General features: G+C 37.1%; 1 protein-coding gene across 1 annotated transcript in view; it reads left to right on the top strand.

The window, feature by feature from the left end:
- Positions 1-22203, top strand: part of UBR5 (ubiquitin protein ligase E3 component n-recognin 5) — a 94738-nt gene that overhangs the window by 42452 nt on the left and 30083 nt on the right. The window contains exons 21-37 of the mRNA XM_014550202.1: positions 2238-2448; positions 3338-3464; positions 7419-7570; positions 8007-8102; positions 8460-8583; positions 10510-10607; positions 11416-11564; positions 12084-12175; positions 13251-13397; positions 13526-13644; positions 13731-13857; positions 13947-14076; positions 15839-15999; positions 16112-16351; positions 20021-20144; positions 20722-20833; positions 21931-22062. Of these exons, the coding sequence (XP_014405688.1) occupies positions 2238-2448; positions 3338-3464; positions 7419-7570; positions 8007-8102; positions 8460-8583; positions 10510-10607; positions 11416-11564; positions 12084-12175; positions 13251-13397; positions 13526-13644; positions 13731-13857; positions 13947-14076; positions 15839-15999; positions 16112-16351; positions 20021-20144; positions 20722-20833; positions 21931-22062 (2341 nt within the window). The remainder of the gene's footprint in view (positions 1-2237; positions 2449-3337; positions 3465-7418; positions 7571-8006; positions 8103-8459; positions 8584-10509; positions 10608-11415; positions 11565-12083; positions 12176-13250; positions 13398-13525; positions 13645-13730; positions 13858-13946; positions 14077-15838; positions 16000-16111; positions 16352-20020; positions 20145-20721; positions 20834-21930; positions 22063-22203) is intronic.

Below are 22203 nucleotides of genomic sequence, written 5' to 3'. Positions count from 1 at the left end.
TAAGTGACAAATACAACATAGAGTGATGCAAAATAAACTTCTTTGCTTGTAACAGAGTGTGGTACTGACACTCCGTGCAAGAGCCCGTGTCCAGTCCAGCAGGTTGGAGATGGAAGTTCCCTTAGCAGCTGTTTCCAACCAGATGACTGGCTGGCTGGTTGCTTGAAAACATTGTGTCACAGCGGTGTGCTGCAGAATGTCTGGGTTTTCGTTACTTTTAAAAGTACTGTGCTTCTTATTCTTTGGACAGACTTTGACATGTTTTCTCAATATACTGATTAATGCATATACTAGTATGTCATCAGACTTTGTCAAGGTTAGTCTTATGTGGCCCTCATACTCTTGAACTGGAGATTGTAGTTTATGGGTTCACCTCAGAGTCTTAGTTTTAATTCCACAATCAAAATGGTTTATTAATGTGGCGGGTACTGAAAATAGTTTTTAGCTATATTTTCTTGTGCCCCTCCTCCTCTCCCCCAATCCTGAATTCTCCTCCCCATGAGGATGGGGGAAGGGATGGGTTATTTAGGCTGTTTGGGGTGGGGGAGATAGCAAGTTGTTCAAATGCATCTTTCTTCTCTCCTTTGTGTTTTCACACTCTTTTCCCACCTGCTTCCTTCCAGTAATTTCTAATTCTAGTTAAAATGAACAATAGTACTTGGTTTGTTTTCCAAACCCAGAGCTTTGGATTCATTCCATTAAATATTTCATAACTATAGTTTTACGTTCTGAAAGAAGCCCATTTGAACTTTTTGGTATGTTCATGCTGTGGCTTTGTCTGTTTATGCTGCTGTAGACTTGAGTGGCTTATAAACAGCAGAATTTTATTTCTCACAATTTTGGAGGCTAGAAGTCCAAAATCAAGGCGTGGGCAGATTTGGTGTCTGGTGAGGGCCTGCTTTACCCTCATATGGTGGGAGGGGAGAACTCTGCTTTCTTTAGTCTTTTTAAAATATTATATATTTTTATTGATTCAGAGATGAAAGGGGAGAGAGAGAGAGAGAGAGAGAGAGAGAGAGAGAGAGAGAAGAGGAGAGGAGAGAAGAGAGAGAAAGGAAGGAAGGAAGGAAGGGAAAGAAAGAGAAAGAAAGAGAAACATCAGTGATGAGAGAGAATCATTGATCAGCTACCTCCTGCATGCCCCACACTGGGGACTGACCCCACAACCTGGGCATGTGCCCTGACTGGGAATCCAAGTGCAACCTCCTGGTTCATAGGTTGATTGTCAACCACTGAGGCTGGGCCTTCAGCCTTTTTAAAGTGCATTAATCCCATTCATGAGGCTCCAAATTGATGACCTAATCACTTCCCAAAGGTCTTACCTCCAAACACCATTGCATTGGGGATTGGGTTTCAGCATTTGAATTTTGGGGGGAGGGGGGACGACACAAATATTCAGTCTATAGCATGCTGTCTCTGATAGTTATTATGTTCTTCTAGAGGCCCGATGCATGAAATTCATGCAAGGGGCCCGGCCCTCGCAGCCCCAGCTTCATCCAGAAGGATGTCCGGAAGGTCGTTCGGCTGTCCGGTTTAATCAGCATATTATGCTTTCTATTATTATAGATGCTTTATCAGTACTACCATGTCTTTGACAATGAAGGACATTCGTTGTCACGTTTGGGGGACTACATGTGCCATAATTTCTGGGGAGTTGAAGATTTTGGTTTTCATGTACCATAGTGTGATATAACCTTTAAGAGGGTATGAGTAGACTTGAAATAAAATGTATACGCTTAATTGATTAACAATACTAATTAAGGTCCTAATTTGATGGTTATATACCACTTACATCAGCAGTTGCCAATCTTTCGGACCTCACGGACCACCAGTGGTCCACCGGTTGGCAACCGCTGGCTTACATGACATAAACCAGGGGTTGGCAGAATATGGCCTGCAGGCCAAATCTAGCTGCTGCCATTCAGTTGTACATTGTATATGGCTGCTTCCCCACTGTAGCCACAGAGTTGTAGTTGCAAAAGCTGAAAATATTTACTGTTTTGTGTGTGTTTTTTTAAACAGAAAATTTACCCACCTTTTTTCATTCCTGTCAATTGTATACTTTATTTAATTTAAAGTGTACCCTTAAGTTCAGCTCCTTTTGCTAGGCTACCTCATATTGTCTTTACTTATTTGCAGAGCTGATTATATTATTTTGTTGGCCATGAGAAATTTTTGACATGTGTAATGTTATTCAAATTTATTGAAGATATTTTCCCTAATTTGTCTGAGCACAGAAACAAACCTTAATGCAGCACATCCTACGCTGTGACTATGAGGCCTGTCGACAATATCTTATGAATCTTGAGCAAGCGGTTGTTTTAGAGCAGAATCTACAGATGCTACAGACATTCATCAGCCACAGATGTGATGGAAATCGGAATATTTTGCATGCTTGTGTATCAGTTTGCTTTCCAACCAGCAATAAGGAAACTAAAGAAGAAGAGGGTGAGATTAAAACCTATATCGAAGTCTTTAAAAGGAATTTTAGAATATAATAACTATTAAAGGAAAGAAAAATCACTATAAAAAATTATGGTACTTTTATTTTTCTTCATAAAATCTAGGAGTTTTGTCATTCTTAGAAGGTACAAATTTGTGTCTTATTAGGATTGAGTATGTGACATAAGCAAATAAAATTTTAATCAAATGTGTTTTTGTTGTTTTGAGTTCTATTCTCTCTGATATGTACAGACTGTATGTGTAATACTTATGAGACTTACAGGTTTTATAATTTCAGATGACTAAGTGAAGGCAAGTTATATTAAGGCAACAACCTTTATCTCAAATTTCAGAATGTAGAGGGAAAAATCACCTGATTATTTGTTAGATGTTTTTGGAAAAGTAAATAAGTATTTTTGCCTTAATGTTTTTAATTGATGAATTAAGGGAAAAACTGAAAACCTGAAGTGCAACTGTGTAATTCATGTTTTTTCTTATTTTGAATTCTGCCAACCATCTTCTAGTAGCCACATTTTAGAATAGTGACTTGAATACGTAGTATATAAACTAAGATTGAGGTACTGATACGGGAGTCTTTTTCTTCCTTAGTAGTGAAAGCTATTTCATTCTACTTATGAATAACAGTATTCTTAACCTTTTGGGTTTGAAAAGTAAGGCAGATTAAAAAAGTAATTCATATTAAAGGTTGTAGTTCAATATATCTTAATTGCTTATTGCTTTAGAGAGGAAACTTAAGTTATTAATTATCTCTGGTATGTGAATTAGAGCATACTCGAGAATACATAGCAATTAGCATTTAATGGCCTATACACATTTAATCTCTTAGTTATGTTTGAAGTTTAAGTTGATCCTAATTTTTTCTTTTATGTTTCAGAAGCAGAGCGCTCTGAAAGAAATACTTTTGCTGAAAGGCTTTCTGCAGTTGAAGCCATTGCAAATGCAATTTCGGTCGTTTCAAGTAATGGCCCGGGTAACCGGGCTGGATCATCAAGTAGCCGAAGGTAATGTGATTTTTACCAGGAAAGTTTAATTGACAGAAACATAACCCAAGTACAGAAATAAATGTATCTCTTACCTATCATATGCATGATTGGTGGGTCCTTTTATTTTATTTGTGTTCCTCCCTGGGAATAATATCTGATAATACCTACTTAGAATTTAAGCATAGAACAGTAGGACCTAGGATGCTTCAAAAATTTGAGATAATTTAGACAAGTAGTTCAAACTTGATTCTTTGAATGTGTTTTAAATTGATCATTTTTGTTTTCTAGGAAGTTATTTTATTTAGTTGGAGAACAACTAATAACAGTAATTGAAAGAACCTCAATCTTTTATTTACAGATTGCTTATTTAGGTCAGTTTCTCAGATGTCTTAATGATCTGGGAAGAAATGAAAGGCTGGTGTATATTATGAATAGTTGGTATTATAAACTTTCAGGCTTTCTGATTTGTGGGATGGACAAACCTTAATAACACATTGACAATTACTAGGTGTTTGAATAGGTAACGAATATAAAGAATTCAGGATATAGTTGTTTTTCTGAAGAAAAGCACACTCATATTAGACATGACAGCCAAAATTGGATACTTGACAGATCATTAATGGAAGCACTGCTCACTGTGCTAATGTGATAGTTGTAAAGTCTATTCAGAATGAAGAGTCTCTTTGCCTATCTTCTGTTCCATATTCAACTTTCCCTTTAGAAATGATTCTTCTAATATTGGTACCAACTTGATAGCTTCCCAGGTTCAAAAACATCCCAAAGTGAGATTTATAAAAAAGCTATTTTTGGGTGACCAAATTATAACTTAAAACAGTACATAACATTATGTAGACTATACAAAATGGAAATGATGACCAGCTTATTTGTTTAGGATTACACTAAGCAAAGTATTTGGTCTAAAATGGAGAGCAACTTAAATTCTTCATGAAGAAATTAGTGTCTGAATTATTTCAGGTCTTTCATTTCCTCAGGGAATATACAGGTGCAAATCAAGTTGGACTCTGATATGGGTGGTCCAGTGCCAGTGCTGCCATCTTTTTTTCATATAAGGATTATTTTTGAAGGCAAAGACTAAAAGGAGCTTCAAGAGTGGGTGATGTGTTGCTCACAGAAATAATTTGCCAGTAAGCTCCTTTGAGGCATTTGCCGAAGATTTCACTGCAGTGCTCTTACACAATTCAAGCTCAGGGCTGCCGATTGAACAGATGAAAGCACAGGAGTCTTATTATCCACGCCGGGCAGTAGGAAGTCCACAGACTGCTTCATTGAAGTGAAACCCTCCTCTAGCCTACAATGGATTTTCTAGGCGATGCCCCTTGATGAGTATGCAGGCTGGGATTCATGAGCTCTAAGCTCAAAACTGATGCAGTTTCAATGTTGACTGGAGTACTGTTAAATGCCTTCAGATGATGATTTGACTCAGAAGTTTTGTTGTGTGACTCACTAGTTCCTGAGTACAAAGGGCAGAGTTAGTGGAAGGCTTGATTGATGCATCTGATTGCAGGTGTATGTACTCTAGAGATTGTTAATCTGGAAGACACATGACCTTCGCTTTTTTGTCACAGTGGTATGTTTGAACATGACTGGATTCTCAGGCTTCTGTAGCATGGATATTACGTGCTTACAAAGAGGAAATTACATCATCCTTGAATTCTTCCATATTGTCAGAAAATACGATGACTTCCAGGCAAGCCTATACGAAGAAATGTCAAAACTCTGAATCTTAGCAGCCAAGGTGGTATCTCCTCAGTATTGTCCTCAGCCACTGAGGATACAGGTGAATCTTCATGAATTGTGTACAACATCTTGAAGAATAATTTTCTTTTTTTTGTTTTTTTGTTTTTGTTTTTAAAGAATCTATATGAGGAGCTGGGCATTGTACTTAAAAATGTTCCCAAGACCTAATGAAGAAAAGAGGTTAAGGACAACTTTTTTAAATGACAAGGAATGGTCCCCTCATTTAATATTGAATTGACTACATCACAACAACAAAGTTGGGAGTTTGAAAGTTCAAGATGAGACTGTGGTCTCCATTTATCTTCATTTATTCTTAATCTACTCTAAATTAGAGGTTGGAGAATAGCCCACATGTTTTCTTTGGCCTGTGCAATGTTACATTTTTTTCTTTAAGATTTGAATGCTTTTAGATGAGTGTGTACACCTCTAGTTTGTCATTGTTCCCTCCTCCTTACACCTGCCTGCCCTTTCCTCGACTTATTTTATCTTCCGGGCCCAGGAGGCATTGAGTTTGTGACCCTGGTCTGGTGTAAGCCTTCTTCTCGTTAAGCCCAAAACATGCATTTATTTTCAGGTCATTTGCAGTGCTTCCCAATTATTGCTGATTCTCTGTGTATGTTTTGAGTAAGGCACATTAGGATACTAAGTGTCTGTGTTGAGCTTAATTGAAATTGCATAGGAGCATCATAGTGTGGACAGTCACCCTGGTGTGTGCTGTTCCTGGTAAGGAGCCTGCATTCTCTCTGGGTGATGTCTTTGGACATGACCGTGACTTCACCCAAAATAATCACTGCAACCTACTCCCCTCCATATTATAAAAACTCTTAAACTCAGATTTCTGAATTGGGAGAGAGAGAGAGAAGACATGGATAACGTAAAATAATTTACTGTAGGTATTTTTAAATAGTGAATGTTATAATAACTAAGATACTACTTGAGACACTAAATTTGCTTCCAAAGAATGTTTCTGTTCCCAAAAGTACATCATCATGCAAAAGCCTTGTAAAATAGACATGTTCCTGAAAGTAGTCTCTAAAAGAAATTTTCGTAAATGCTTTAAATAAAAATATACTTAAAAATTTGAAAATGTATTGCTATGGAAAAACACATTTACTTTGAATTAAATAATCATAATTAGAGATTCAAACATTAATAAGAATCTTTCTAAATCACTTCTGTGGAAAAACACATTTACTATGGATTAAATAATCATAATTAGAGATTCAAACATTAAGAATCTTTCTAAATCACTTATTTATAGACATAATGCTCACCTGGTAAGGTGTTAGGTCTTTTACATCAGAAATGTCATATCTTTGGGATTAAATCTGCAAGGGAGAATGAAATCCCTTGTGTTGCCTGGCCCTTAAAATGGAATTTTTACTCTATTCAGAAGCTCTAAAGTTGTGTCTGATTTGCCTCATGTGCTATCTTAATTGCTGTTAGTTATTAATGTATTAATTTTGTAGCCTTTGTAAGCTTTTATTCAGAGGTTCAGATTTTTTTATAGGTAGGTAGTTACCAGTTTCCCTAACGAGGTCTGTGTTTATGATATTTTTCTTTTTAGTGATGTGCACATCTGTGCAGTACTTTTTTTTTAGGAAAAAAAAAAATCACGCCCAGACATTAATCTAACAGCACATTTTACAAGCTCCAGTTTCATTTGTTAATTTCATTGTGATGCAAGTTGTACTGTTAAAAAAAAATGTGTATAAAAAATAAATTTAAATTGGTCTTCGTTGTAAAATTACTTACTCTGAATATTAATTCAATTGCTTTTGAGATCACAGACAAGGGATTTAGTGGGTTAAATCAGTCTGTACTAGTTTTGTGCTTAGTCTGTTCGCTGATGTCTATTATTAAACTTAATTCTTACTAATTATAAATGGGACAGAAAATTTTTTTTGTTTTAATATTCAGCTGCTCATTTGTCTTAACTGTATGAGAGATTATTTTCTAATCTTCACGGCAACTTTTGTTCCCTGTGCTTAAGTTAGTGGTTTTAATGCTGAACTGGGGACTAGGAGCCCCCAGTTTCATTTCTGTCCCTCACTGACTTATTCTGTGATTTCAGAATTGGCATTTGTACTTCACTGCCTTTGCCTGGAGCATTTGCTTGTAGAACAAACTTTGATCTCAGATGAGAAGTTCTGTGTACCTTTTCATTACATTTAGTCATGGTAGTGAGTTTTGATTTTGTCCATGTTCTTCTAGTTTGAGGTTACGGGAAATGATGCGACGTTCATTGAGAGCGGCTGGTTTGGGTAGACATGAAGCTGGAGCTTCATCCAGTGACCATCAGGATCCAGTTTCACCCCCGATAGCCCCCCCTAGTTGGGTTCCTGATCCTCCTGCGATGGATCCTGGTAAGATCTGTTATTTTATTTAGTTTTTAACAAAAAGACAGGGTTATGAAAGAAGAGGAATTGAGCATTTTAAATGGGTTATTGGTAAATCTGAAATATTTAAAAGTAGCGTAATGTGTATTGTAACTAATTTAGTTACAAAGATTTGGTTTAAGGGGTTTGTAATTTAAAAATTAAATTTCCAGAAAATCTTGTCAGGTATTCCTTACTGAAATATTTCCTTACTGATAAGAAGCTACTTAGCAATACATCTGGGTAAATCAGTAAATTATCTAGTGGATTCCTTCTTTTATAGTTAGGAAAATAAGTTTATATTTAAACCTCTGTCTGATTTGTCATTTGGCTTGTACAGAAGAGCCTTAAGTCCAGTTAAGAGAACAAGTTAGGGAAATGTTGCCTATAATGATATGCATCCTGCTATTCTGTTTACTGAAAGATGGTGACATTGATTTTATCCTGGCCCCTGCTGTGGGATCTCTTACCACAGCAGCCTCTGGCACCACTCAAGGACCAAGCACCTCCACCATTCCAGGTGAGAATCTGTCCTACTGCATTTGCGTAGACATTTGGAGGAACACACTTCACAAATGGCTTTGACAGAGCCACACTTTTATCTCAAGGAGACGTTCCTTGGCTTGAGAAGCATCCCATTCTCTGAATTATCTTCATGTGTCAGTGAAATTGTGGTGTGGATGCACATGCATTTCATCAGTTGAGATGTGTAAAATGTGTTAAAATTCTCTTTAATGAAGTTATTAATTTATTACTAATACTAGAATATTTTTCTCGTGGTATATTTAATAAATAGTTGGTATATTATTCCAGAATATTCTTTCACTCGGTCTTGTTTATTCTTGTTTTGTTACCAAATGGATCTGCTTAATTACAGGTCCTTCCACAGAGCCATCTGTAGTAGAATCCAAGGATCGAAAGGCCAATGCTCATTTTATATTGAAATTGTTATGTGACAGTGTTGTTCTGCAGCCCTATCTACGAGAACTCCTTTCTGCCAAGTAAGAAGTTTAATATACTTAATAGAATCCAACATTGTATGCCCTCTGTTACTATGCTCTCTTCAGTGAAAGATGCTTTCTCCATAAAATTCAGTGTCCACTAAATGAATATAACGTGATTTTATGTTAGCTTGATTTGAGTGTATATATGTTAAAAAGATGCGTTTTATTCTCAAATGTGAATCCGTAAGTTAGTTCTACCACTGTCGCTTGGAAAACTTTGAAAATTATACAGATTCTTCCCCAAAGCTCTACACTAGAAGTATGACTCAGTAGGTCTGGGATGGGGCCTGGAATCTGTATTTAGAACTGCATGATGATTCTGATGGTTTCTTTGGAAATTTTTTTGGCTTGCAGAATGCATCATCATGAGATTATGCAGAGTTTTTGATAAGTATTCTGTGGTAAATGCTCATTAACCATTAATAGATCATATCCTGCTTTCAGCATGATTGTTTATCTTTACAAGCTCATAATAATAAACATTTTTATAAAAATTAGTCATCATCTGTGCCAAACTCTACTTGCATTAACTCCTAATTCTAGAAATAACCGTCTGAAGTAGGTGATATTATTCCCATCATACATTTGAAAATCCAGGCTTTCAGAGGTTATTGAACTTACCCAGGGTTATAAAACTCTAGTGAGTGGCACAGCAGGAATTCCAACCTTGGTTCATCTCTTGCTTCCAGAACTGAGATATTGATTTGGGACAGGAAGGACACATGTATTTTGGAATAAACATAGGGGAAACATGTGTTCTGAAGTAGGCAGCTTTATGAAGATGAAGTTTGAGTAGAACCATGAGGAATGAGTAGGGAGAAGAGTGAGCAACAACATTAAAATGGAGAAGTATAAATATTTTATGACAGTAACTCATCTAATTGAAGGTGGACGGTCAGAAGAGAAGAATAGTAGTCAGCAAATCTGAAAAGTTAGGTTAAAGCCACCACTTCGGTCTATTCTTTGGGCTTGGATCCTCTGAATAATGGCTTTGTTTAGACTATAACAGTATCAAAGTGGGGTTATAAAAATAATAATATGAATGTGGTATAAAAAAGTGTTAAAATTAGGCAAGAGTAGAGAGTAAAGTTGAGGCTATATTGTGTATGCCTACTTACAGCCTTCATTTTGTGTGTTGCAATACACTGATTTGTTAAAGATGGAAAAGATTAGAGGCAAAGGTAAAAAATTGATTTAGAAGGAAGACTTTCATAAAGAATCCAAGTTTTGTCTTAGTTACTAGTGACAGTGATGCTGTTGGTTCTCAGAGAGAAGTCAGGTCGAGAGCAGATCTGGGAGAAAGATGACTTTAGCGGTTAGGTATGTTGGATGGGAGGGGTCACTGGGAAATCCTAACTAGATTTATCAAGTGAGCAGGTGTAGGTGCTGGGACTGTTCTGACCTCATAGAAGTGGCAGCTGCTGTGGTGGATGAGAGAGGGAAGCACAAATGTCTGAGGTTGGGATTTTGGAAATTCCAGGGGGGAGTAGAAATTCAGTAAAGAATATTGAAGGCATGTGTGTAAGAGAAAATACATAATAATAGCTAACGTGTATTGAGTACAAATTATTTGGCAGGCATTGTACTAAAAGCTTTTTAAGTAATTTATTTAATCCTCATCACAATCTTACGAAACAGAGCCTTATTCCTATTTCTATGTTTAAAAAGAGTTGGTTTGACTCCAGAGCCCTTACTGGTCAATAGTGTCACTAAAGGCTAAGAAAGGAAGCACGGTTTAGAGAGACGGGGGCTTTCTTTCCTAAGTGAGATAATATGAGACCAGAACATTCTTTTTGAGTGGTGGGACATTATTTAACAAAACATAATTAGTTACTGCATCATGAACATGCCTTTCTTTTTTACAATCAGTAAGGAAAAGTAATTGATAATTAATATTTTTATGTACAATTTTTCTCATTTTAGGGATGCAAGGGGAATGACCCCATTTATGTCAGCTGTAAGTGGCCGAGCTTACCCAGCTGCAATTACCATCTTAGAAACAGCACAGAAAATTGCAAAAGGTAATTTATTTCAAGTCCTAAATGAGTTGCATATTTTAAAATTTGAATAGATTCTCTTCTATACACATAATATTGTAATTCTTCAAAACTAATTTCTGTATATTGGAATGATATGATTGATTAGAAATTATCAAGATAATTATTTTGTGCATGTATATGTTAGTGTTTGTGTGTAAAATTCATGTTTACACTTTTTTCAAGTGAGTTATATATTCTAACTTTCTAGCAAAAAGCACCCGGTATAGATTTCTTAAATTTCAAAATGTTTCCATAATATATAATGTAATGACCTATGTTTTGAAAATAAAGATGAATTATTAATAGAACCCGCCAGTGGTTAAAATGGTGTTAGTGATAACATTTTATAGAAGTTAGAGGTCAGATATCTTATTGTTCTTCTGACTTGGAATACTTGCTTAATAGAAAACATTAAGGAATATCAATTCCTGTCATGTAGCCTTTAAAAGATTGAAGTAGTTATCCTCTTTAAAATACTGGCTATAAATACTTGATGTGATTGTCTATACTTTGTTAAATAGGTTGGACTTGAATCTTAACTGCATAACTCAGTGCAGGACTCAGGTGGCTGATGTGTGGTGCATTTGTATTGTCCTCAAACGTGGTTATGAGATAGTTACACTTTGCACAGAATTGACTGGATTTCCTTGCATGTTGACTTTGTATATCAGGTTTTTTCTTTTTATTAATATGTAGTAGTTTCTTATTTATACTATGTAAATGTTAGAGCTTTTCCATTTGAGGAAAGTAGCAGATGACTGTGATTAAGTCCTTTCTTTAATCTTTGTAGCTGAAGTATCCTCAAGTGAAAAAGAGGAAGATGTTTTTATGGGAATGGTTTGCCCATCAGGCACCAACCCCGATGACTCTCCATTATATGTCTTATGTTGTAATGATACCTGCAGTTTTACATGGACTGGAGCAGAGCACATTAACCAGGTAAATTATTTTACATTTTCCTATGTTTACGCTATCTTCAGGTTTTCTTTTTTTCCCCTTTGACCATCACTAGAGTTATAGTTTATCTTGGTATATTACAAGTCTGATATTTCCTGTTACTCTAAGTTATAAAATTCTCCAAAGAAAATTAATTTTTATTTAATTCCTAAATAAATGAAGCAGAGAAGTTGATTCTTAACTTAGTTATGGGATATCATGAAAATGAGAAATCTTCACTGGGTAGTATAATCTGATCCACTACTCTTGATGTAGATTTTATAGCTGTAATTCTCTTTTTTGGATGGTATAAATTATTTTTGTCCTACTGGTAGAATAAGATTATATGATTTGCATTTGTCTAATGTAAAATGTATATTCACTATAACATCCATTACTTTGTTTCCAGAGCGCATTAATTTTGCTCTGCTATCATCATTGAAATGTCTTAGAAAATGCCAGAAATAATAATTATATGTATATGATTGTGTGTTTTATTGAAGTATACCCTTTTAATTTTAGGATATTTTTGAGTGTCGAACATGTGGCTTGCTGGAGTCACTCTGTTGTTGTACGGAATGTGCCAGGGTTTGCCATAAAGGCCATGATTGCAAGTGAGTACAATCTGGTTTACTCTAACATTGTAAACTGCTTAGATTCCTATTGCTGCATTAAAATGATCTGTACCAAGTCAATGTTTTGTTCCATAGTTCAGAAAGCATGAGGTTTTATCATCTAGTCCTCTTTCCTCTTTAAGCCAGTTTACATATTAGAATGTGGCTCTTGATTTAAAGTGTACTTTGAAATGTTTGCTCTTTAAATAAAAGAAGGCTAATATGCAAAGGAATATGTGGTCATACATTGTGACTAGGATCTAGTTAATCTTTTGAGATGTAGTGATAGGATGATTTTGTCTGTATTCTCCAGTATTAGGTCCCTTGTAGCAAGAAATCACATTAAGAGAATCATAGTGGATGTTAAACTAAAGGTGATAACCTTTCAATTCAGCAGTAGAGTTACCGTAGCTAGTTTGTTAGTTTTCACAGATCTGAGTGCCTCAGAGTCTCGTAGGGACATGAGCGTAATTGGTGCAGATGGGTAGGTGTTACAGATAAGGGAGACTGGTTTGTAAAAACCACCTATTCTGCTTTAAAATAAGCAGTTATGTAGGACAAGTGGAAAATTTTATAGATATTGTATTAATACTTAGGATTTTTATTCAAAGAATTTTGGCTGTTCGTCTACCTTATTTTAGGTATCTAAAATTGATCGTCTTTATTCATTGATTGCCTTTACTAAGTGCTCTCATTGTGCTAGAAGTTAGGGTGGTGGTGGACAAAGTTAGTCTCTGTCCTCACAGGGTTGACACTCCTATCAGAGGACACAAGCAAGAAACATCTGCCCATAGGGTTTTGGTTCATGAGAGGCACATAGGAAGATCACATAAACTGAACTGGGGCTGTGGGGAAATAGGAACACACTCCAGAGGAAGTGACTATACTGAGTCCTATTTGAGATACCTCTTCTCATAAGAGTTTTGTGTGATTCTTGTTACATATATTTTAATAGTTGCACTTTGCATTCAAAAATTAATAAGTTCTGTTTGGTTCAATGCCTCTATTTTTCAATATAATGTTTGTATCTTTAAAAACATTTCAGTTTTTATAGTTGTGTATGAATTCTTTCTAGACTCAAACGGACATCACCGACAGCCTATTGTGATTGTTGGGAGAAATGTAAATGCAAAACTCTAATTGCTGGACAGAAATCTGCTCGTCTTGATCTACTTTATCGCCTGCTCACTGCTACTAATCTGGTCACTCTGCCAAACAGCAGGCAAGTGGGGTTTTTAGGACATAAATTAGGTGGAAAAAGGATGCACATCTGAGTGCCATCCCCAGTCCCCCCTCCTCTCCCCAAACACACACATAGTCCCCCTGACAACAGTGTTCTGTTTTGTATAGGGGCGAGCACCTGCTATTGTTTTTAGTGCAAACAGTTGCAAGGCAGACAGTAGAGCATTGCCAGTACAGACCTCCTCGGATCAGGGAGGATCGTAATCGAAAAACAGCCAATCCCGAAGGTGAGTAAATTTTACAGTTATGGAAAACATCCACATATGAAAAAATGGATGTTTATTCTTTTGTCTTACCCATTATTTCTTTTTAGATTCAGATATGCCTGATCATGACTTAGAGCCCCCAAGATTTGCCCAGCTTGCGTTGGAGCGTGTTCTACAGGACTGGAATGCTTTGAAATCTATGATTATGTTTGGGTCACAGGAGAATAAAGATCCGTATGTATTCATTAAATTCTTTTTAGATTTATCTACTTCCCATGTTAGTGTAGTCAGTTATAGTGCATTCTCTTTCCTTCCCCATTCAGTCTCAGTGCCAGCAGTAGGATAGGCCACCTTTTGCCAGAAGAGCAAGTATACCTCAATCAGCAAAGCGGCACGATTCGGCTGGACTGTTTTACTCATTGCCTTATAGTCAAGTGTACAGCAGACATCTTGGTAAGTAAGTCCTTTGAATGTTTATTTATAAGCACGTGAAAAGGCTGTTTTTCTTACTTAACTTCCCATAATTTTACTAGTCCAAATTCCTAAGTACTGATAAGCTCTAATTAAGCAGTACATTAAGGGGAATGGAATTTTGGGGTGATTTAAATGTCTCAGTTAACAGCAGAAACTCTTTTCATTCTAAGTAAATTCCTAAATACAACAGTGTAAAAATGATTGGAGCAGTGTTCAAATTAAACTTTTTAAGTATCCTTTTTGCTGTGAAATTAGAAAAGGATATAAACTATAAAACCCAGTGTTGATGAGGTTATGGTAAAGACACACTTACACTGATGGGTGGCATTGTATTTGGCACTCTTTTGGAAAACAGCTTAGCAGTGTCAAGAGCCATAAAAATATCATTGTCGTCAGAACTTGTCATCTATATATATAAAAGCCTAAGCGGCCTACTGGCTGACAGGCCAACTGGCTGGTAGCTATGACGCGCAATGACCATCAGGGGGCAGACGCTCAACACAGCAACTTTGACGAGCTGATGAGCGACAGCAACTTTGCAGAGTGCCCTCTTGCACTCCAGGACCCCTCAGGGGATGTTGGACTGCCGGCTTAGCCTGATCCCCGCAGGCCAGGCTGAAGGATCCCACCTGCCGGAGGGACCCCGCTCACTCCGCAGATGCCCTTCAAGCCCCTGCGCGCCGCCCTAGGTGTGGCCGGCTGGGGAGAGACCGTGGGAGGTTGGCTCCAGGGTGTGGCCGGCCCTTCTCACCCAGTCCCACCCTGCTGGCCACCTTCTAATTAATTTACTTTCAATGTGCACGAATCCGTGCACTGGGCCTCTAATAAGGTAATAATTTATTATATGAGAAAGAAAAAGTTGTATCATAATGTAATGTAAAATTAAAAAACAAAATACTTTATGGATCCAATATTAATGGAAAATGAATCAAATTAGAGTTAAACCACTACTGAATGTAATGTAGCAATTTACAAATAAGGGTTATTTTGTCAGGCCGATATGGCTCAGTTAATTGAGCGTTGTTCCATGTACCAAGAGGTCACTGGTTAGATTCCCAGTCAGGGCACATGCCAGGGTTGTGAGCTCAATCTCCAATTGGGGGGAGGGGGGGGACGAGGCAGGTAATGGGTGTTTCTCTCTCATCAGTATTCTATCTCTCTCTCTCTCTTTCCCTCTCTCTCAAATCAATAAAAATAGATTTTTAAAAACAGATATTTGAATTAAAAAAAATAAGAATAGGGTTAAATAACATTAAAAAAAACCAGAAAATAACATGAAATTGGATGTTCTCAGTAATTGATACTTATATGGTAGACCATGCATAGAAATGAGACTAGAAAGTAATAATAATAATAGTTAAGTGATAGGGATGGGATTATAAATTTATTAATATAAATAGTTAACTCTACTTAGGTGCTTCAATAAGTACCCTATAGTGAATGAAATATATTCTTCCTCTGACCTGACATAGTTGGTATTGTTCTTCTAAATTTTAATTGCTATCCATAGGACTGTGAGACTGAACACAAGAAGTCAGGCATCTGAGACCTATAGGCCAAGCCCTGGTCAGCATGTGACATAAACTAATCACTGACTTTGTAAATGTTTTGGTTAAATTTATTTGGAGATTTTTATTATGAAATGTGAACATTGAAAAGGGTTGGAACTTTTTGCCTAATGAATGTCTAAACATCTTCTGCGATGTCTCGGCACTAATGGAGTGGTTATAATCTCTTAAAGCTTCTGGATACCCTCCTGGGCACGCTGGTGAAAGAACTCCAGAACAAGTACACACCTGGACGTCGGGAAGAAGCCATTGCTGTGACAATGAGGTTTTTGCGCTCTGTGGCAAGAGTTTTTGTTATTCTTAGTGTGGAAATGGCTTCATCCAAAAAGAAAAAGTAAGGCATCCCTTTTGACTTTTGCATTATTTTGCACAAACTTTTTGTGAAACTGACATCATGTATATGAAAGGATTCATAAAAGATTCCTGTATTTTCCTTTTTGTTCTAGCAACTTTATTCCGCAGCCAATTGGAAAATGCAAGCGTGTATTCCAGGCACTGCTGCCTTATGCAGTGGAAGAATTGTGCAATGTAGCGGAGTCGCTGATAGTTCCTGTCAGAATGGGGATCGCTCGTCCAACTGCACCTTTTACTCTGGCTAGTACCAGCATAGATGCCATGCAAGGCAGTGAAGAATTATTTTCAGTGGAACCACTACCACCACGACCATCATCTGATCAGTCTAGCAGGTAAATTTCTACCTGGTAACAGATTCTGATTAATTCTTTCTCTGGAAACGTCACATTTGACTTAACCTTTGCATGAGCATTCAGGTGGTGTACATAATCATTTGTATATCAAATGGTGAAGATTTTACTTTGTTTGGAACATGTAAAAGTACTTTAAAAATTATACCTCCATGTCTAATAGACAGATAGTTGTGGGTTTTGGTTTGGAAAGGCACTATTTTTATTAGGCCACGACGGTAACCTGATAGGAAACCTTACTTAAGACTTCTGTAGACATCGTTATTTTCTGTTTTTTCTTACCTTTAAGTAACAGCCTGTTGGAAGGCCAAGTTAAAGAATGAAAAGATAAAAGATAACTTTCTCTGTGTCCAAAGGCTGGGACTATGGGGCGCAACTTATGTAGATAACAATCAGAATGATAGAATTTTAAAATATTTTCTACAACAGCCATATTAACTAGGAAGGGGCTAAAACAACTCAGTAATAAAAATTTCTAGTTACAAAGTTACTTATTCTTAAATCTCATCTTTTCCATTTAGTTGATAATTTACCTTGCTAGACTGAAGTTTTTGAGTCAGAATGTTTGGAACCTAAAACTAAATGTTCTGGTACCTTTTATTTAGCGCAGTGCTTCTCAAGCTTTAATACGCATGCAAATCACTTGGGGATCTTATTAAAAAATGCAGAGGCTGATTCTGGAGGGCTGGGTGGGGCCTGAGATTCAGTATTTCTTAAAGACTGTCAGATAATGCCAAAGCTGCTGCTTTAGGGGTGACACTTATGAGTGGCAAGGCACTAGAGGCCTTAGGCAAGTAACTTGTTTATTTTGTTGGTTTTCTTAAGTCTGATTTTGTTACTGTGTATATATGTAATAATGTTTTAATAAGGATCTTTAAGACCTAAAGACCCTTCTTCTTTCTGAACACCTATGTGTTAAGAATGGCCTCCTTTAGGATTTGGAGAGTTCCCAAATCTTAACCCGAGTTTCATTTGAGTTGATGTTGAGTATCTGCTCTCACTATTCTCCTTATACTCCATATGCCAGTATGTGTCCCAACTTTCCATTTATTATCAGTTCTTGTAGGATACCCTGGAATCTAAATCTAGGTGTGTCTGTCAAAGCTCTCCCACGGTAGCCTTGTCATTGATGTACTTCCAGGATTTGCTGAAAACTGTTACAAATCAAGCTATATATTTTCAGACTTGCCAGATATACCTTAGTATCCAAAGGTTCTGCTAGTGAAATCTTCTTGTACTCTTGTGATGTTCCTGATTCTTATACCCTGTGAGGAACCCCCAGTTACTTAGGTGGTATTACCTTGTGAATTCCTTGTGCCCTTCCCTTGTGTGTCCCCCCCTTCCCAACCCCCCAGAGGACGTAAAATTTTTTATTGCATTGAACAGATTTTGGAAGCATCTCATCTCTGAAGAGTATCCATGAGCCTAGCCTGTTCCTACTAAATTTTAAGATTTTTTTCACCTTGCTTAGTATTAAAGTATTGTACACTCTTAAGCTCTGCTCTTTACTCCATTCCCCTTGTTGTATTGTTGGGCCAACCTCTTATGTCTTTCCAGAAGTAGATCTCATTTGATATCAACACTTATCAGTGCTAATGTTTTCTACTACTTCATAATATAGAAGTCCATTATAATACAGTACAATCACTCCTTCGAATAGGTTGTCTTCTGACCAGGGTTCCAAGCATGTCTTAAATAAAACATATACACTTGACCAGTTTCTGGGATTTCTCTTATGTTAGATGGTAGATGGTGTTTACCACTACATTGAGTATAAATTCTTAAGTTCAGTTGTTTTGCTTTTCTGTTGCTTCCTCCCACCTCTTTGAAACTCTTAATGTCTTTATTAATTCATTTGTGTCTACTCTGTCTCTGTGCCTCATATAATAACTGTCACTGGAAGTTTAGCACAAACTAGGAACTTCCCTCAGCATTACAGCTATATTACCTGTTCTGTGGTACCCAGTAACTGTTAGGTACCACTATCACTCCAGTTTTAAAAGGGAGGGAACCGAGGCTCAGAGAGGTGTTAGATAGCAGGTTCCACAGCTATTGACGTTTAGAAATATTTAAAAATCTAGACAGGTATTTTCCTTTGCTGTTACATTAGACAGAGTATTAGATGGCAGAGTAGGGAGAGAAATTGCTGCTTGGTGCTTACTGATAGTGTTGAGGTATTGGGTTGACCAACACTGAAGTCTACCCTCCCTCAGAGTGCAAATTTCAGCTCCAGACTCTCAGGAGCGCAGGCTTGTAGTTAGAAGTTCTCTGAAAAGATGTTTTTCCTGTCTCCACCTTGGCTGATATAGGATAAGTCTCTTGAAATCTGTTGTCCTTTCTTGATTTATGTTTGGCTCATGTATTTGATAGAAGAGAGGATTGCTATGATGTAACTTCCTATTTTGCTCAGACCCCAGGCTGTCTTCTGTGAAAACTATGGCTCCTTTAACCCTTCTAGTCCAAGGGACATGTTTCTTGAAGGCTGTGTCTCAGTTGATGACTCTTCATGTATAACTGGTTTGATTTTGTTTCTCAGAGCAGCTGAGGTGAAGTGATTTAAAATCTATAATAATCTATAATAATAAAAGCATAATATACTAATTAGACCAGACGTCCTTCTGGACAAAGCCAGGGCTGCAAGGGAAGCCCAGGTCCCAGGTGCCGGAGGGCGACCAGAGGGAAGCCTGGGTCCTGGGTGCTGGATGGAAGCCGGTGCTGGCAGCCGGGGAAGGAAGGCCTACTCTTGCATGAATTTCATGCATCGGGCCTCTAGTCTGTAAATAAAGGATAATAAGTAGGTCACAGGGTAATTTAGCCACTACCTGCCTTTTAAGCTGCACTCTCTGGTTCTCCCATTTTTATTTATTTTTTAAATAATGGAGGCTTCTGTCCTTTCTTGGCTGTTTCTCAATTTGATTTTTAGGAAAGTAACATTATTTTGTCACCCACCTTTTGTTATGATTCTATTTTAACATCACACTTTTGAACTGATGTGTTCCCCCCGTATACACCCAGCAAGTCAAAGGTTTATAAGCTGATGCAAAGTAGGTAATGTCAGGTCTCTTAAAGAGTGAATTATTTATAGTAAGCACACTTTTGTTAATGAATGAATGCTTTTTGGAGCCTTTGGAAGTTAAGGACTGCTGGTGTTAAAAGCATGGAAAAGGGAAAACTTCTCTTTAAAATATTTCAGTGTAAGGACTCATGAAAAGTAAAGTAACAACAATTCTGAGCCCGGCCAGTGTGGTTCAGTGGTTGAGTGTCAACACCTATGAACCAGGAGGTCATAGTTTGATTCCAGTCAGGACACATTGCCAAGATGCAGGCTCGATCCCCAGTAGGGGGCGTGTGGGAGTGGACTGGTTGATGATTCTCTGTTACTGATGTTTCTATTTCTCTCCCTTTCTCTCTCTGAAATCAGTAAAAACATATCTTAAAAACCACAACACAATTTTGAGATTTATGAGTTATTCTTTATGATAAAATAATTTCTTTGGGGTTTATATTTCCTGAGAGACTAGATGAGTTTTTACTGGTTCCCAAGAATTTTCAGGTCCGATTTAAAATAGCATCCTAGCAAGTGAATCACACTGAGTACCATCATGTCTGAGGTGTGACTGCAGTGTACTGCTGACCTCCGCTTCCTTACAGCTCCAGCCAGTCTCAGTCGTCCTACATCCTCCGCAACCCACAGCAGAGGCGCATCAGCCAGTCTCAGCCTGTTCGGGGCAGAGACGAAGAACAGGATGACATTGTCTCAGCAGACGTGGAAGAGGTAGTTTTAACTGGGGTGGACAAGAGGCTTTTATTTGGGAGGGGAGGAGGGGAAAGTAGTCATTAGAAATTTTATTGATAGTAGCTTACTATTGTTGAATGCATTTGTTGCCAGCTTCTGGATTTTTGTTCTCATTTGTGGTTATACATCTTAAAAATATTTTAATAGTGCTTGATTAACTGGGTAATAGGAAATTGGAAACATTAACTTGTTTTAACTTAAAGATTAATAGAAAAGATCTTCTCAATGTTAGAAACAGTTTTAGTAGTTTTGTGCAATGTATTTGAAGTAAAGAGAAAACTGCATATTTTGGGGGTAAATTTTATAATTGCAAAAGTTAAAAAACTATACATTGTTATAGTTCTAATTTTGAGGTTCTATATATGGACAATAATTATAAACATTGAGATAGGTCAACATAATTTTGATAGCAAATTGTCACTAGCAAATGAAGAGTTCAGTTCCCTATATTTAGGGATCCTTGTGTTTTCGTTGACTAATTGCTGTGGAGGAACATGTGTAGAGAAGTGGGTTTATTTAATGCTTTGATGGTCTACAAATAAGATTCTGGGTTTAGGTTGAGGTGGTAGAAGGTGTGGCTGGAGAAGAGGATCATCATGATGAACAGGAAGAACATGGGGAAGAAAATGCTGAGGCCGAGGGCCAACATGATGAGCATGATGAGGACGGTATGCAAGTTATTTGAGAAATTTTTCAACATGAGTAAATCGGGTACCTTAAAGAGAGATTTTAATACAGAGAAAAGCCCCATTTGATGTTTAGCAAAATGTTCAACTTATTTTCTGCCAGGGGATTCTGTAGCATGTTTCAACTGTTAGGAGGTAGTATGTGTGTGGAGATACAAACAGTTGTTTGTGTGGAAAATAATACAGTAATTAATAAATAATAATACAAGAATGAATACTGTTTCATGTCCTCACAACTAGCAACCTACTTTTGCCCCACTATTGTATGTACATACACGCATATATAAATATATGTATATTTATAACATAATTCTCTTCTCCCTCTCTACCTTTTGGTTTAAGTCACTTTATTTTTTTATAGGGCTTTTAGAAATTAAAATAATCATAACTGTATTATGAGACATTTGGAAATTAGAGAAAAGGAAAACATATGACCCATAATGCCAGCTGTATGCTAACAGTTTGTATTTTACTTTCAGTCCTGCCCTATTCCCATTTGTGTCCTTTAGATATTGTATATGAAATTTTTGTGACTTTCTTTTTAACTTGAAAATAATCATTTTGGCCTTTTTGCTACATAGTCACCTTAACCATTTTTATCAGTAGTCATAGAATAGACTTTTTTTGGAGCCAACTTTATTACAGTGTAACTAATGTACAATAAATTGTACATATTTAAAGTTTATCTTTTTGTATGTTTTGATATTTGTATCTACTGTTTTACATGAAGAATAGACATTTTTAACTTTCTTCCCCATAGATGAGAAAGAAGCAGTGGGCCTAGCCCCAAAGCTCTTCCCCCTGCTGAAGTCGTCAGCTCAACACTTTTTACATAAGGCTCTGCAGGGCAGACTTTGAATTGCTGTATGATAATCCACTTAGTGCCATAGTTTACCTAGGCATCCTTTTCCTGCTTACAGGAAGTTATGCTCACTGTAGTGTATCTCTCCCTTCTCTTTGCCCTTCCTTCTCCCTCTTTCATAGTTCCCTCCCTTATGATACTCTGACTTATAAGACCCAGTCTGGACCCACAGGGAGTTTGTACATCTTTTTTCTTCTTATTTAAATGTATTTGCTAGGGAGTGACATGGAGCTGGACTTGCTAGCAGCAGCTGAAACGGAAAGTGACAGTGAAAGCAATCATAGCAACCAAGATAATGCCAGTGGGCGCAGAAGTGTTGTCACTGCAGCAACTGCTGGCTCAGAAGCAGGTATGGTGCCTTATCCCAGCAACTTCCTTACTTATACTAAGACTCTGTTGTATTTAGCATGAATTGGTTAAACTGTATTCTGCATACTATGCACACGGGTGACTAAATCTTTATATAACATCATTCTTTTTCCCTGTAAGT

Source organism: Myotis brandtii, unplaced genomic scaffold, assembly GCF_000412655.1.
Source record: "Myotis brandtii unplaced genomic scaffold, ASM41265v1 scaffold59, whole genome shotgun sequence".
NCBI lineage: Eukaryota > Metazoa > Chordata > Mammalia > Chiroptera > Vespertilionidae > Myotis > Myotis brandtii.
This window is presented reverse-complemented; position numbering and strand designations above follow the sequence as displayed.